The 18,465-nt window shown below is 37.5% G+C and overlaps 1 protein-coding gene across 1 annotated transcript in view; it reads right to left on the minus strand.

Annotated features, from left to right (window-relative positions):
* Positions 1 to 18,465, minus strand: part of RSF1 (remodeling and spacing factor 1) — a 65,119-nt gene that overhangs the window by 15,035 nt on the left and 31,619 nt on the right. The window contains 10 exon segments of the mRNA XM_054065130.1: positions 155 to 222; positions 3,144 to 3,253; positions 4,531 to 4,585; positions 6,906 to 6,985; positions 8,088 to 8,192; positions 9,196 to 9,277; positions 9,315 to 9,427; positions 11,612 to 13,338; positions 16,365 to 16,522; positions 18,009 to 18,214. Of these exon segments, the coding sequence (XP_053921105.1) occupies positions 155 to 222; positions 3,144 to 3,253; positions 4,531 to 4,585; positions 6,906 to 6,985; positions 8,088 to 8,192; positions 9,196 to 9,277; positions 9,315 to 9,427; positions 11,612 to 13,338; positions 16,365 to 16,522; positions 18,009 to 18,214 (2,704 nt within the window).

Below are 18,465 nucleotides of genomic sequence, written 5' to 3' on the forward strand. Positions count from 1 at the left end.
CGCAAAGAGAAATTATTTAGTTTGATTCCAAAAATATAGCAGTAAAAATTGTAAACTACAAAGCTTAAAGAGGATTGTATTTGTTGCTCTGCAAGCCAAATAAATTTGGTCTTATCACCACTGCAAAGAAAAACAAGTAGCATTGGAAACATACCTCCTCCATCAGCCTCCTTGATATCATCTTCAATTGCCTCATCAATTGCTTCATCAAATTCATCAAACCTAAAAGTAACAGTTTTCATTTACCACTTTGAAGTGAACCCTAATTAAATTACATTAAAAATCTATAACTGCTCTAAGAAATCACTCTACATGGGCAATGGGCCAGATATATAATAAAACAACAAAGATAATGCGCCAGAGTGATGGTAAACCAGCCATTTTTTAAAAGGTGTGTTTCTTATTTCTGCTTGCTAGCAGATGATTTATCTTTGCTTGGCTGTTTTACTATTGATTTATGTGAACAAAAAAGCACTTTCATTTTACATGACATACCAGTGATTTTAACAATATATAATTTGGAAGTTCTCTAAGGTGGCATCAGTGGCTTCTTCCACACAAAGTATTGGTCATTTTTCCCACATCATTTATTAGACAACATGCACACCAAACTGCAAAACAGACTTCCTGAAAAGCACCTTTTAAAGTCAAATTATTCATCCTGTCTAAATTTTCCTTGAAAACTTATTTCAGATCACTTCTTTTTCCTCTTAAAACTCATAGTAATTATACTTTATAGATCTGCATCATTCTAAGCTGAACAGATAAAACATACCATACACAGCTCTTTGTAATTATAGACAAATAAGCTCTAATGTGATGTTATATAAGTAAATAAGACAAAGGCGTTTGCCCTGCAGCAGTTGTTATAAAACTGCATAGATCTCTGCAAGCTCAGTAATTCATTTAAAGGTAACAGGAAATGGAGAAACTTGTTTGTTTCTTCAGTTATGAATTAAAAAAAAAAAAATTTACCTTTATGTCCAAACAGATGCCATTAGATATAACATGAGAAAGTACAAATTTTATTGACTATATAGCAAAGACATTTTATTTAGATTCAAGTTTTTCTTCTCATTTAAAGAAAACAAACTTTTTTTGGTATTTTTTAGATACAAAAAAAGAACAGTTGGTCAATACTTTCATTAAGGATTCAGTTTCTCAGCCACGAAAGAAAGATTACAATTATAACTCATAGAATCATAGAATCGTAGAATAGTTTGGGTTGGAAGGGACCTTAAAGATCATCTTGTTCCAACTCCCCTGCCATGGGCAGGGACATCCCACTAGATCATGTGGCCCAAGGCCCCATCCAACCTGGCCTTGAACACCTCCAGGGATGGGGCATCCACAACTTCCCTGGGCAACCTGTGCCAGTGTTTCATTACCCTCATCATGAAGAATTATCTTGGTCCTCCATAGTAATCTCCAGCAGAACCAAAAAAGACTAGATCTAATATTTCACTGTATTCCACTGGTAAGTATAAACAACTTTCTCCTTTAAAAACAAGGTGATGGATTTCTGGTGCAACTATATTCCCCAAAACCAAATGCACATCATGTTCAAGGCAGATTTACTTAGACAGGAAGTAACTCTGAAATTATTCCATCAATAAGATGAGTTCCACATTACTCAAACACTATTCTCCCTCCAGGACACTAAAAACCTCCGCTCTTTAAAATGTGAGAAATTACTTAAAGCTTTCAAATCACTGCTAACAAATAACCTGAGCTCAAACACAAGCTGACAGCTACTTGTCCATTACATGTAATGGAACATCGTTTCTGCTGCTGCTCCTTTATTCATAATGCAGATTTTTGCTAACCTGCTCACAGAGGACTGAACAGATGACTGGAGTGATACAAAGGGATTACATATCTTTAGAGAACCAGAATGCCACACAATACAGATCTGTCTGTAAGCGGAATAAGGCGTTTAGCATTTATTTTCCCCCGCAGAACGGAAGCGTACACAATTCGCAGTGACACCAGTGGGATTTCACTGCGGACACAGAAATCTGAAGTGAGACTGACATGTGTGGTGTTTTCACCAGCTCAAAGTTATCTGTATGATGGAGAGTCCGTCAGAAAGACTCTATCATTTTGTATCAGCAGACTGATTTTTCCAGAAAGCCATTATATGAAACATTATTGTGCAAAGATAATCAGTTTTATTGGAAATACGTGCCCTGCTGAAGTCCCGCCAGACACCCTACAGGGAAGGGTTTTTTTTTCCTCCTGGTCAGATGCCGTCTGACGTGTCACAAACATAATAGCAAATCTATACTATCTTGCCTGTGGCATAATGCTCCTTACAGAAATACTCCATTTACTAAAGCAGCAATAGCATTTTTGTTACTCTGGCTTCTGCAGTTAATTTTAAAAGTTGCCCTAAATCAACAGCTAAGCAAGGTCAGACTGAGTTTTCTGAACAGGCTGGGAAACTCAGTGTATACAAAGGCCATGCCTCTCCTCAGCAGCTAAAAGCGGACTGACTACAGGTTTAACCGTGGTTATTGTTATAAGGTTTTGAAAGTTCTAATGTTCTAACTTCTAGCGATAAAGGTCTACATAAGCAAGTACAGGAAAGGTGAATTTTGGAAACTTTTGCAACAGTGACCTGTTCTACTTTCAGAATGCAGAGTCTAAATATCTTGGAACTCTAATTTACTAACTGCATTTTTATCACTACTTCTCTAAAGCACTACAGATCATTTTTAGACATACTCTCTCACAATTGCATTTTAAGCTTCATGCCTCTTTCATGTAAAGAAGCCACAAAGGGATTAAAAAGGAGAAAGGGGAATTTAAGCCCTTTAGGCACAAGCATAAGTCTCCCTTTCAACAGAACGGACAGGTATAATCACTTGCTTTAACTTACTCCAGAAACTGCAGTAACACCAAAACCTTCTCCAGCCATCCTGAACAAAGTAGCCAATACATTTTATTTTTTTATGCACCATCCCTTCACTGTAGCACCTCACACGCTATTACAACTGGCAAGCATAAGCAGTATTCAGAGGAAAGAACAAAGACAATTTATTAGGGCCTCTCTTTTAAATGTGAAAGTGTGCATGACAAGTAGCGGGTTGCTTGAGAAAGGAAACAACAGTACAACTTTCTTTAGTTAACAAGCTACTGACCTGTAGCTTATGCACTTTCGGGTTCTGGTAGATCTCCTTTCAAGCAGCTTTGATTTTGGCTTTTTGGAATCTTTCTTCTTTTCTTCCTGACCTTCAGGTATTTCTGGCTCCTGTTCACATAAGATAGAAGTGTCAAAAAGCTTTATCTCCCTCCTCCCTCCACATTCATTATGACTGAATTTAAATGACAGATATTCATACGATCTACAAAGCTCATCTGCCCCACACAACACATATTGGCTTGCAGCAGAATGGTTGGTTCCAGCAGAGTTCATGTGAACATTTGCACATGTTGCCCTCACTGGCTGTGTAATTTCACAGAGTGAAACGGTTCAGCCTATTATATTGTTGTGTCTGTAACACATCACTGAGCTCATGCCTCGGGTGATACTCCCAGGACTAGTAAATGCAGCACCTGAACAAATTGTTGCTCTACACACTGGGTACAGGGACAATTTCACACAGTGCAGTTTCAATAAAGTTCCACATAGCTTAATTTTATGATATTGTTTCCAAGTTATTAATTAAAAAAAAAAAAATCAGCCCCTACACTGAATTTTTCAAATATTTGCTCTTCTATGAGTCTGTAAAATTTGTTGTCATTTCTCTGTTATCCAGAGACAGGGGGAGAAAATTTTCTTTATTACAGTCCATTAGAGTGGAAAGTCTCTGTGCTTAAAAAAACCAAAAAATTAATTTTAAATTGTCATGCAAGGAACAGATTATATAAGTTCTGATAAAGGCATCTGGCTAAAACTTCAAGAGAATCACTTTAAAATGTATTTAAGAAGTGAGAAGAGGCTGTTCTCCACATGAATAAAAACAGTTTTTCCTCTTCTGTAAAGGGAAACCGTATAAAAGCATCTGTTAGTAGAACACTAAATGTTTGCAGTTCTTAACCACAGGCAACTTCAATGTACATTTGTCAGAGGCAAGTGTTATGCTTCTAATAGATACTACAGATTCCCTCTGAACTGTAAGCCAGAAACATTTATTTCCATCAGTTCCAAAGGAAAGCTCTGACAGTGAGCTTAGACCTAGATAACTACAGCAGACACCAGAGTTAAATAAACTGATTCCCAAATTTATAAGCTACAGAATGGTAGAGCACAACTCAAAACCCAGCTGTAATGTGTAGGAATCCTTCACTGACAGAGGATGCAGTGTAGCACCAGTTGGCTCTTATAAACACAATAAATCTCCCTTAGTTTCTCTGCTAAATTCATTATCAGTCTAAAATGAAAGGTCTATGAATTATTCTGACCTGCATATAGACTGATTTTTCTTTCCTAGATGCTACTAGCACTTCTAACGTATTACTGAGAAACTTCTTCCCTGAGAAGTTTGGAAAATAAAACAATACTACAACATAGACAGAATAGCTTACCTGAGGTGGAATGATGTTCTCAATACTGATACCCACATACACCAAACGCTCTTTTCTTTAGGAGAGAAAAAAAATGAAAATAAGCTTACTGAAAGACTGCAGATATCTAAAATAACACTGTAAGCAGCACCCTTTGAAGGTCTTACTATCACTACGCAGAAGCATCCCAAGAGGATGTTGCAACTGAAAACAGTTATTTTAGTTGGAATTATGTCCTAAATCTCATATGATCACATTTTCCCGCATGCATAATGTAAGAGATTTCCGAAGAGTTCTTGACAACAGTACTTGAAGACTGCGGGCATCACAGAAATGACTGAATTGGGGTGTAAAAAGCAAGTAAAGAACAACTGAAAAATAATAAGGTTGCGATCAAGATTAGACTGTCAGATCCATAACAACCACCAACCTTGGAGGTGCTGAGAGGCAAAATGAGAACACAAAATCACACTGAACTGGAAAAAATATGTGTTTTGAATGTAATCCAAAATGGACGAATGCCAGATTTAGACCCTGGCAGGAACAATCAACTCCAGAACCACTAAGGGATAAATAATTGCCTACATAGCAATTCTTTGCCAGAGGAGAACAGCCTGAACAAAGATCAACAGAATGAAACCACTGTGGAAAAAAATATGATAGATGTAGGTGTGTACAAGAGAATAGCCCACAGGACAACTGAAGAAAGCCTGCCACGGTAGTCAGCCCTGTCCATGCCTAGCTGGAGTACTTCGTTCCATCTGGGCACCACACATAATTCAAGAAATATATGATCCAGCTGAAAAGTTAAAAGGGCAGCAGACGTGCCCTGTTCAGAAAGGCTGAAAAAAATGGGACAGATTGGTCTAAGAGAACACTAGACCAAAGATGGGAGAGGGAGTGGCGCTCCAAATACAATAAAGGTTCTTATACGGAGAAGTAGGCTGTCCTCCTTGTCCACAGCACGTACAGATTAAATCAAGTCAGTAAAATTCAATTTAGACTTAGCTTGCCTCAACATTATCATCCTATATCATCTGAATTGTATTGGACACAACTCTGGTTCCTGGTTTCTACTTGCAGCTCCTGGAGGACATCTGTCGGTCCCAACTAGATGTCTTGGATGTCCTAGCCCCTTGCAAACAGCACTGGGTGCTGATCTTAAACAGCCTGCTAGGAACAATCTCCTGGTACTAAGAAAGACTGGGCTGTGTAACCAATAGAGGTTCCTAGGAAAACAAGGGATAATTTAAACAAATGAAGATATCAAAGAAAGATGGTGGCATTTACTGGGCTCTGCAAAGACTCTAAAAGCAAGCTGAGCTCACTCATAAAAACAGCTAACAGTTTCACTCCCGAAGCTACAAATTCACTAGAATTGGCAAGCCAACTAAATAATTTTACCACAGCACAGTCTAGATGCACTCTGAGCAGAAGCAGAAAAGTCAGGAACAGCTAGCATCTGATCTGTCACTATCATTGTTTCTGCTGCAACAGCAGTAACAAACGGGGGACTTAAAGGAAGCTGAAAACAGATGCGGATTGTGCTCCACTCTTCCCAGCAACAAATCACCTCATCTCACCTGATATTACAGTATCGGCTACCAATATAAGATGCTCAATTACTTTCATTAAAAGGGTCTCATCTTCTGGTGAAATTTGTCTTTTACAATGCAATTCATGGAAAGTTTTGATTAATAATGGATACAGCTGTTATTAAAATTTGCAAAGTACTCAATACATGTCCTAAAAGGTAAAAATTACGCAGACTGTTTCATGTCCCTCATTCTCAGATCTGAAAACTGCAGACAGGATGTTCCAAACATTAAGGATGTTCTTGCTGAATGCAGTAAATCGGTTTGCATTTAGCCTTCAGTAAGGGCAGTATCGGACACAAAATTTCATTTGAAGTTGTAACTTAGCTGACCCACAGCAAATGCATAACCTTGTAAATATGGCAAAGTTTAACAGAATCTAAAGCAAAAAGACCCCACATTAACCTGGATGACATTTGTAACAAAGTCTGGACTTTATTTGCTTACAGCAGGACCTCTACATATGGCTGACAGTATTACTAACACATGCAGCAAAACCAGTGCTGAAAACCATTTAACTGCTGGTACAGGAAAGCCAAATTTGTGGTCAGGCACCTTGACCAAAGATTGATACAAATGTATGTGCTTGTCTTTTACAATTATTGGACTTTTTCTCCCTTTGTCAAGCTCTCCCAGCACTGCGCCAGTAATAATCAGTCAGAAGTCAAAACTGGTCTTACCAATTCCCAGTCTCATCGCTACCTTCCTCCCCAGCCCCGTTATTTCAGTGCCTTTTCATATCTATCCCTCTGCTATCCCTCTGCATAGCAGCTTACTGTGAATGCAACCAAACAACAGTACCTGCGTTCTGCACGTTCCTTCTTTTTTAAGACAACATCCAGATCTTGTAATTGTTCTTCTAATTTCTCACAGAGTAATTTCTAAGGAAATGAAACAGAATATTAGTTTCTTTCATAACCAACTATTTTCACCTTATGTTCAGACACTTCATTCACTATTCCTGTATTTGTCACATTAATGCCTGGAAGAAGGGTGAGTGTCTCACTACACTGAAGGCTCCTTTTTGATGAGAAGAGCTTCACAACAAAGATGATCTTACTAAAACATGTGTGCTTCACCATGAACTGCTGTAGAGACGCACTGTCCCAGTAACTAACAGTCCTTTACTACAGGAATCAATGTGCCTAAAGCAAGTATTAAAGATGTTTAGAATAAACATATGTCTAAATTAGTACCACGTTTTCGTTGGTATTTACAACTTTGCTTCAGAAAGCCTAAGGATCTCATAGATGTACATAATGTACATACACAAAGCTGACTACACACACAGCGTGATATCTGTTTGTCCCTTGTCTTAGTCTTTGCAGAAAATCTGAGTCTGTGGACACCACAGAAAAAGCAGAGATATGATTCAGTACCCTATGTTTGGTATCTTAGAACACCACTTAATACTCAAGGAGTTCTATGTGAAATGACTTTTTATGAACAAATTGTACCTTATTCCATGTTCATGCCCTCATTGTACTATTTCCAAGGATGATGATCATGTTTTTACAATCTGTTTGTTTTCCTATTAAAAATTACTAAACATCAACAGATCAAGATGCTCTATTTGAAAGCTCATCTTCCCAAGAACCATCCCTGCAAATCTTGCTATTTTAGATGTATACAAAATGAAGCTAGATACATGCACTATTTTTTTACAGGAGAAGCAGATTATAACTTTCAAAAAGTGTTCATACTTGTGTATACTTGACAAGGATAACTCTAGCTTCCCCAATAGAAGAAAGCTATACTATGAGACTCATCAGAAACAGCACCTCTCTCTAATCACCTTCTGAGCAAATGCCTCTGAACTCAGGTTTAATAATGGGCAAGCGGGAAGACTAGCATCCCTACAGTCCATCAGAGTCTATTTTTTAACAGAAAAAATTATAAAAGAACTTGTTGAACTCCCAACAAATCTCCACAACTGTAAACAAAGCTAAGAAGGAGAACGGTGAAGTAAAATGGGAACCATACATGCTGGCAAGGTGGGCAGAACCACTCTCCATCAGGGATTATCATCAAAGGAGGGCGAAGGCAGGCTGTGTGGTACCCACTGTCACAGGAGTCACACAACAAAATCTGCAGAAACAAAACAAATGATGAGTATCTTTTGCATCTACAAAATAGAACAAGCTCCAGAACTATTTCACCAGCCAACACAGAAGCACTTCATAAATATTTTGGACTGTGCCAAATCCCCTGAAATCCTGTATCCCTTATCACTAGATGTTTCCAGGGCCAGGAGTGTTTTTTATGGAGAGGTTTATGTGTCACAGTTTTCTACTTTAACACCAGATTCCCTCTGTGTTCTCAGGCGCTTAGTACTACCAGACTATGTAGATTCCCATCCTGTGGAATCTGGTAATGCTTTCCAGATCTTGGGCTAAGTGGAAAACTGCATCTGGACAAGTTGTGGTGTGAACTATTTGGCCTGTGCACTCACATCCACATGAAAGAAACCTGGCCATTTCTCAGTCAAGATGATCTTATGTGCCGGACAGTACAGACAAAGCCTTGCAGACTCTTAGATGAATATTGAATTAGACAACTGTGAGTTCATACTTGTTCCATTAAAACTGAGGAACCAAGCTGACATAAGCCATGTGACTGATTACTGGAATATTTACCTCTAATAGCCTGAAGTTCAATCTTTGTCTCAAATGCACAAGAATATCTATCAGACACCTGAGAATACATTATTTTGTGGATTCATATCAGCAATGATGTTATGACTTCCCAGATAAACAAAAGAATTCCTGATGATATCAACTACCGATGAACCAGAACCATAAACATAAGAAATATGTTTATGAAATAAGAAATAATTAGAAATAAGAAAGTTCACTGTTGCTCTTTCTGTATGGGATTTTGCTGTACCCAGTCCTCAGGGTGATGTGCAGCTGTATTCAATGCAGACAACTGTGTAGCTGTGACCATGTCACAAGATACTGGAGAGCATATATTGCACTGCTGTTTTTTAAATGTTGTGTCCTCTGTATTTGTTGAGGTTGCAGGCACAACCACAAAGTCAACCCACCACATCTGACACAACAGCCAACAGCAGTTTTCCCCAAAAGCCTACCAGTTCAGGGTGATTGGGAAGGCCACACTTCTTGCACGGCTCATCGTCATCAGCAGGTGCAGCTTCTTCTTCTTCCTCTTCTTCCTCTTCCTCCTCATCAGAGTTTTTTTCTTCCTCTCTCCTCTTCCTCCTCATCAGAGTTTTTTTCACTCCCTGAGTCTTCACTTTCTTCATTACTTGAGTATTTCCACCTGCCACGTGTTCGCGTACCCGTCCACCGAACTTTGCTTCTCTGAGACATACCATTTCAAAGAGAAAACACAGAGGAAGCTCACAGAGTTTCTTCCCAGATCCCCCCAAACCATTTGTCTCTACAGTGAAGTGATTCATTTCAGTTAGAACAGCTGCAATAAATTTACAACAGAGCATTTAAGTGAATAGACTGTCTTTCCAAGAGCCTTAAAATGCAACAGGATAATAAAGGGATAAAATTTCCTGTATACTTGCAGGAAGAAATTGTCAAATAAAGTAGAAAGTAGAAAGACAGTTAAAGTTAAAAGTAGAAAGACAAATTTGTCACAGCCACTTTTTTTCCCTATTTTGATAAGATAAACTTGCTTGTGAACATGGTAAATTCTGAATTTAAAATTTCTGCCTTTATCATGATAGCTTTCCTCAGTTCAAAGAGGATCTTCCCCTCACGAACAGGTTGTATCTTTTACTTCACTTTAGAAAACATGTTTGAACTCTAAACAAGTATTTAACATAAGCATTTCTGGTGCTTCTCCTCTACAACAGGCATACTTTTCACTACACTTTGTAAGTACATAACTTGTATCTAGGTTCTTCTTTCACTTTCATACTTTTCCATTATATTTTTAAGTGAGAACTAATTAAATCAATGCTTCTTTTTCGCTAATCAAAGTGGCATCCACCCCTTTGTATCATTCCAGCTTTTTACTGATTTTACTGGTCATTAAACTTCAATAGCAAATGTAATTTAAATTCAAGTTTAGGCTTCAATTATGTCATCATAATTTCAAATCCACTTTTTAAAGACCCTTCCTTAAAATAAAATAAAATAAATCCTACTACAGATTTGGGTATTTTTCACCTTGATGAAATGACAGAAGCTTACTAGTTTCAAACTTCTTCCTCTACCATATTTATTTCTCTTTATAAAACTACGCTCTCTAGAAAACTAAGCATCTTTAGATCTCTCTTTCAAAAAAAGAGATCAAGTTAAAGTGCCTAAAGCATAAGTGCTTCAAAATTAAAACTACTTGTAGGACTTACAATTGCTACTACTTAATTTATTTTCTGTCTTAATGAAAATCTTTTCTAAATGAAGATTTTTAAATCACAGAACCATAGAATGGTTTGGATTGGAAGAGACCATGAAGATCATCTATTCCAACTCCCCTGCAGTGAGCAGGGACATCTTCAACCAGAACAAGTTGCTTAGCCCCATCCAACCCAACCTTAAGTGTTTCCAGGGACAGAGCATCTACCACCTCCCTGGGCAATGTGTGCCAGGGTTTAAGAATTTTAAACGAAAAATTTATTTTTATTTTTATGTACATGACAGATTTTTTTTCAGTATAGACGTTATCACTCACTGAAAAATCAGCTGTCCATTTTATGAAGGTTTATTCAGTGTAGCGGTATGCGAAAGAAACTTGGTAAGTTAGCATCTTGCTAAAAGTATAAAATCAGTATGAAGATGTGCAGCAGTAGAAAAGTTAATAGGATTCCAAGTTGATACAAAAAAGTGCACTTAAAAATACAGAGCCTTTATTCCTTATTTCTTGTTTGTAATCCACATCCATAAAAAATGGAAGATAAATGAATAAAGGTTGTTTGCAATTATGTTGACTTAGAAGCACATTGTGTTACATCTGCCTGACACGCTTTCAAGACCTGTGCTGTAGAAGCAAGTTTCTCATGAAAAACACATTTCCACCCAACATAAAATGTACATCCCGTGTATGAGAAAAGCTAAATTTCATCATGAACTCATCAAAACAATAACTTCAGCTTCACCTAGAAACAGAAGCCATAATATTTTTATTCTTCACCATTTTTTGGTTCCTTTGTGGCTTACAATCATCCTCAAACTGACCAATCACACACCAACAAGTATCCATCTAATAAATCCACAGGAGCTACGAGTCTCTATTCAACCACTCAGCCAGACTGACTCAGGTCTGATCAATTCATTTCTTAGAAGAATTCACTGTGGTTGGCTTGGTCTACTGAATTTAGGTTAAATGACAGATTTTTCTAAACTGGTAAGTCAACACTCTTTAGAGGGGTGCTCAGATTTTTCGAGTCCACTAACTTGTATTGCAAAGCCAGTTCCTTGCAAAAGCTGACCAAAGGAACATAATCATTGATATTCCTAAGCAAGTGTATTGTCTCCTTAATAAATAAGACCTTAGGCACTCTTTATTCCTGGGTAATATAACTGTATTACCTTGTTAACCTTAGAATTTGCCTCCTTCTCTTGTTTTTTTGCATCTTCTTTTCGTTCTGTTTTTTGTGCTGCTGCAGGTTTCTCCTCTTCCTCTTCAGGTCGCTTTTTGTCAGGTTTCTGATCCCGAGTCTCCACAACTTTTGGAGTAGGCTTGGATATTCTTGGAGATCGCCTTAATGTGCGGCCAACGCTGACCTCTTCTGGTGGCGTTTCTGCCTTTCTCTTCCGACTGGAGATCCTGATTGTTAATTTAATTCCTTCTTTCTGTCTTTCAGAAGTTATTTCTTTATTATCTGTTGCACAGCTTTCTCCTTCAGAAACTAGCTTATATTTAAATTTGCTTTTAGCTAGTGGCAATTCCTTTTTATTCTCTGAAGAGTCCTCTAGACTAGAAGCAAGGGCATCATCTGATTGATCTGGCTCCGTCTTGGCAGCTTCAATCTCTTCCTCTTGTTTTTCACAGCTGGATTTTTCTTCTACTTTGCTCTCCTCTGGTAGAGCCATTTTAGTATCAGAGCCCTTCTTTTCCAAAACTGGCTTCTCCAAAGTAGTGGGAGAAGGCGACGCAGGGGGGACCTCAGCATTTTTTTGAGAGTCAGGTTTTGCCTCAGGCTCCCCTTTACTTTTCGAAGTGTCTTCATCAGACAGTGCAAGCTTGGGTAGTTCTGCAGGAGCAGATGCATTTGTGGACTTCTCTAGCATCTCTAAGCATTCTTTGGGTGGCGGTAGTCTGTCCTTTTTGATTTTCATGGCTACTTTATCTTCAGTTTTATCACAGTCTTCAGAATTTGAAGACTCTTCTACTACCATTTCAGTAGTTGTGCTGTCAAGGGAGTCTTTTTCCACAGGACTAGATTCCTCCTTTAAAGGCACTTTCTGACTTGAAACTTCAGAGATCACAGCCCCTGTCTCTTTCACCACAGTCACTGCATTCTTCTCAGCCTCACAAGTTTTTATAATTTTACTAACAGAATTCAGGGAGTCTGATGTCTTTTCTCCACTTTTCCCATTTCTCTCTTTTAATGAGCTGCTTTCTTCCTTTGTGCTAGCAGAATGCTCTGACTTATTATTTTGTATGACACTTGGGGTTATTTTTTCACAGCTAACTTCTCCATTTACTAGCACTTTCCCATCAGGACATAAGGCAGTAATTGTAGGGACTCTCTTAAAAGCCTCTTCTTCTGGTTTCCCTTCTTCCTTCAAGACATCCTTTGTTGGAGTAACACATTTACACAGGGGACCCTTTATCGGACTGTCATAGTCATCCGTCAGCTTGATCTCTCGCTTCTTAAGCGGTATTTTTGCCTGCTGGTCATTCTTAAGTTTCTCGCTTTCTTCCACAGTTTTCTCCACGCTGTCTTGGGGAGTTTTGACATTAACACAAAATTCTAACCTCTCTGGTTCATGACCCACTATTTTGTCTGTACAACTTTTTACTTCTTTTAAGTCTTTTGATTCTATTTTGTTTTCCTTAACCTCTGCTTTAACAGGCTTGACGTTTTCCTTAAAGGAGTCACTTTCTTCTTTGATAGTTTGCTTTTCTTCATTGTATTCTGAAGGTTTCTCTAATTTTACAATTACTGGCAATTTTATAATTTCTTTTTCTTCCGCGTTCTCAGTTTTCACCACATTTTCGTCTTCTCTGACCACAGGAGGAAGAAGGCTTTCCAATTCCACTGACTGTTCCTCCGCCTCCTCTTTTTCTTCTTTGATTTTTAATTGATTTTCTGTTGACAGAGAAAAACAACTATGAAACAACCAGGAGACCTACAGGATTCCAAATAGCATCTATCAAAAGAAAGGCACATCTGAAAACCACAAGAACCTAAAGTCTCCTGCAAAATAATTTTCTCTCATTGAATCATTAGGAATGCAGCTTGTGTAATGCTTTAATTAAACTAATAAAATAATTTTTAGCTATAGAATAGTTCAATTTAATTAGATACCAAGATAAACCTGAGTTTCAGAAGCTAGCAGCAGAACTCTAGAATTACCCTTCTTTAAACAGACATTTTGGTCCCTTCTTCAACAGTACCACAGCACTTTCAGAAAATATGTAAAACCTAAGCAGAGAGCACACGAAGCATCAACTTGAAGTCTCACTTGAGTTTCTGAATTACTCCACAAATCAGAACATGGTGTAAGACTCCACAGTCTTCAAGGGAAATTCCACATAGAAATCAGTCTCCTGTTTGTACATACTTTATTTCAAGTACATACTGTACATACTGTATTTCAGCAGTTCAGAGAAAAGGGAAGACATTCAACACTATCATTTATGGCAAAATTAATCTAGATTCTCTGGGCAATGACTACATCTCCTGTGCACTATCAAACCACAAATAACAGACAATATTCTACATTCACTTCATCTGCCAGTTCTAAAACAAGCACAGTCAGTAGTAGCATGTCCCAGAAAACATGCAGAGCTTAAAGAATTAGGTTATCTTACTTTGCTAAGTCAGTTTTAGATCATTAGGGCTTAAAATACAGTTCCAGCATTCAGAAGAAACCATACATCTATTTTATTACTATGTACTTAAGCCTATTATTTATCATTACTGCAGTCTCTTAATACCACAGGCTTTTTTATTTTGCCATACAGCAAATATAATACCACTACATATACTATAACAGCATCTTTAACCATCTGGAAGTTGTTACTGCAAGCATGTCATAACTCCAAACAAATAGCGCATGTTTTTCTTCTACCTTACCCCTCTCCCTCCAGGCTAGTGTACTTTTTTTCCCCACTCAATGAGAGCTTCCCAAAGTGCTTAGAAATATATAGAGCAAAGTATGTGACAGCTAACTTAGATACAGTAGAGAAAAAAAGCATTTTAGAAAAGCAGCAGGTGGGAAGGAAGGATTCATAAATTTTATAATAATTTCAAATACAAAGCATGTCTCCAAACAACCATTAGCAAAGAGTACGGCAGTGAAAGGTGCATGTCTAAGGCACCAGAAGCAATAACATTTAGGCTCAAAGCTGGTTTTCCCCCTTCATAGAAGTGGTCCCCTCTCTGAGCTCTTGTAACATAAAATTTGTCTCTTCAAAGACATTTGTCTGTACAGTGAGAATGAGGTATTTTTTTTCTGTGTTCATTTTCTTCCACTCTCTCCTTGCTTCTTTCAGTTTAAATTTTGCGCATCCATTTCTTCCCATCACCTACTGCTTTTTCCCAACATCAAGGATCATCAGAATCCCCAAACTTCTCTATACTGAAAAGCAACAGTTCTTCTATAGTTTAACTCCCTGAACTGCTCATAAAACATTCATATAGACAAAATGACTCCGTAGACGCACAGGTTGTCTTAGTACTATTTGAGTCAATCAGACTAGTAAAAAACATAGAAACTGCTTCAGTTTATTTCTGTACGAACTAATTTAATGCAATTTGGAAAGTGGTCAAAGCAAGCAGGTATCATGTCCGACATGTTTTCACTCTACCTTAGAAGAGCTCTGGGTGCAGTCCTTGGACTAATAGGAAGGAATACTAAAGCTTCTCAGCTGAAAGGGATCCAAGTAGAACTCTCTGAAATCACTGGCTGCACTTAAATCACTGCACATGTAAACAATTTCATTATCCATTACATATATTGAACTAGTCCCTAGGAGTGATTTTGCATCAATAGGCAGCCTAATGCAAGTCCTGACCCAGATTTGCAGAATTACCTACAATGGAGACATTCATTAAAATGTTTTCAAATGGCTCCTCTTAAATTCAATGTAAAGTACAATTGTATTTGAATTGGAGATCTCTATTAGATGATTTAAGTTGGCTTGACCAATTTGTACTGAGACAAAGGTAAGATCAACACTGGGAATTAACTCTGCAGTGTTGGTAACTTATATGCACTGTTAGGTATTGCAAATGCCTTAGACTGAAAGCCAGTACTGGCATTCATCACAATGAAGAAACAGATACTAATGCAGTGGAATCCTTAAATCTTGTTTCTGTGGTAACATTACTTGGGATAACAAGCTTTTAGCTTTTCGTGACCTAAAAAAGATCAGTTTCTTATAACATAAACTACATAGGCTAACCGATACTGATAGTTAGTAAAACAACGCACAAACCAACAAGTGAGGTAAGTTGTTAAATATGTGCAATGACACAATGGTAATGGGGGAAGAAAGGTGCTTTGTTAATAAGAATAGTGTAGGCAGCTGAAGAACCCCTTCCCTTATAAAATACATTAGTATTTTGAATTGTTCTAACTTAAGCCCAAGTCTTCTTGAAAAATACGTAGATAAGGACACATTTGAGGAAACAACCTATATATTTTGATTCAAACTCAAAAGCAAAATTAAGCAACACATCCAATTCTGCACTGATTTCAATCATGGCATTGCACAAACAGATTTTTTTTCTTTTTAAAATTTTAATGCTGCTCGAACAGGAGAAGTTTGGCAACAGTTCAATGCTTCACAAAAACATACAGTGACAAGTATTTACAATATTATACAAAACGTACAGCAAAAATAATATAACTTAGAAAATAATTTACACACAGCTCTCATCTTAGAAGTAAACTTTACAGCCTAAATATGCACTAAAAATCTTCCAATAATATTTATAACTTCAAAGTATTCAAAATTTACTTGCTTTACTTTGAATAGAAACATTTTTATGTGTTTTTTTTTTTTTTAAAAAAAGTCCTGATCTAACACAGCAACTTTTCATGAAGTTGAAAATTCTAACATTGCCACAGCACAACATTTAAAATTTGAGAAAAGAAGGCAGAAAACCTTGTGTCGATGCTTCTTCACCCTTTTTGGTGTCTTCATCTTCTACGCTTGGGCTTTCACATGATGAATTCTCCTGCTGAGAATTGTTGGGTTTCAACAGGGCAGGATCAATTTGTGCTTTCAAGAGCTCAAGGGTCTCGGCAAGCTCATTGCGGTTTCTAGATTACAGAAGAAAGAACATAGTGTCTGACAAGCCACTCACTCACCAAAAAGGGATTCATGAAAAATAAACAAACAACATCTGCTTTTAAATGAACGCTGCCCTGAAAATCCTATATACAAGCACAGGCAAATTCCTGTCCCACCAGAGTGGCTGCAACTTCGCAGTCAGAAACCATCCAATTTATCCATACCAATAACAAATCACTTTTTTGGAAGCACCTTATCTATTTTGACTCAAGTCCTGTTGAGTCTGGATCCAAGCTGCTACTATTTCTCTTTTATTTACTAACCCCTCACCAGTCCTCACTGATTTTTCTTTCCAATTTCTTTTTTTCTCTCAGCAGAGAGGAAGTTGTAGTTTTCTGCTCATGCATTAAAGGAGCAACTATGTCATCTAAGTGACATTTTCAAAAGCAATAATGTAATTTAGATACTTTACGCAAGTACCCATCCTAACTAGATGCAGCAAAAACTACAAAACAGTTTAGAAATTCCCAGCTGCTTAAGTCATGATAGTGAGAAAATGTTTATGCATCTCTTATGCATGCGTGCACTGTAACTCCTTATTTCACCTGGATATTTAACTAAAAAAAAAATAACACCCTAATGTATAATGAATTTGAGCGATGATTAGATAGTCATCGTTGCTTTGTAATAGACTGGAATAATAAGGCTCTTGCATTACTTCTTTAAAAGTCAATGTTCAATAATTTGTTTTGTCCAGGTTACAGAAAAAAAAGGAAGCCTGGAAGTGCAACAACTCTTTATACCCAATTTCATGAGTTTAAAACCATTTCAGATTTTAAAATACGTTAATGTGTTTTTCTGCTGTGGGCGTGGAGTATAAGTATACTTTGCATAAAGTAGGAAAGTTAAAAACGAAACATGCAACAAGAACCACAAAACCCCATAAACCTGAATCTAAAATATCACTAAAACATTAATAAGACTAATCTGCAGCAACTGAGTCCCAGAGGCACTGAGTCACACACGACAGCCTGCACCAATACCACACACCTCATCTTCATGAGACAAACTCTATTCCAAAAAACTTTTCCTGTTTATTTCTACTGTCAACAGCTTCATAGTTCCATGAAGTTAAAATCACAATGTAATTCCCTCAAGAGCAAAACTGCCCACTTGTAATTGCCTTAATAGGGTAGAAGTTAAAGAAGCAAGAGTCCTCCATTTCCTAAAGCATCTCGCTGGCCAGTGAGCAATATGGAGCCCTCATCCTCAAGAGAGGCTTCTCTCGGTACCCGTTCCATTATAGCTTGATTAAGCAGAAACAAATCACAGGTTGGCTATGACCAACAAATCAGAGTTATTTCTGTACATTGTTTTTCACCAAAACATACACGTGGAGTCAGAAAATCCCACTGCCATGAATTCTACTCTGTGAGAAATAAAGATTTATTATAATAAATTTCTGAACCCTGGTTACAAATAGCTAAAATAAAGGGAAAAGGAAAAAAGGAATACCTAACAATGCACTTCCATGTGGATCCATCCTGGTCATCCTGCTCTTCTATGTACATCCTGACATTATGCTCTTGATCCAGCTGATACCAATACATCAGGCCATCCTTGTCTCGACCAATGGGCTGAAGACGCATGGCATCGGCATCCTCCTCATTAATTATATTCTTGAACTTTAGATTGTCATCAAACTGACATTCACAGAGATACTGAAAAAGTGAGAAAGTAGAAAGACTTCAAATATCAAAATACAAACAGAAACAAGAAAATAATCTCATTTCCTTTCAGTGCAATTTGGAATTTCTTTTTAGTTCTCTTTTGGATCTGTTGAGTTAGCTATAGCTACCAGGCTTTTTTCCAGACCATGTTTTTTTTGGAATGAGAGACAATTTTTATTTGCTAGTGTGATTTATTTTGTTTTGTGGGGGTTATTGTTGGTTTGTCTTTTCTTTTTCACCAG

This window comes from Cuculus canorus, chromosome 1 (assembly GCF_017976375.1).
Source record: "Cuculus canorus isolate bCucCan1 chromosome 1, bCucCan1.pri, whole genome shotgun sequence".
In the NCBI taxonomy this organism is placed as follows: Eukaryota; Metazoa; Chordata; class Aves; order Cuculiformes; family Cuculidae; genus Cuculus; species Cuculus canorus.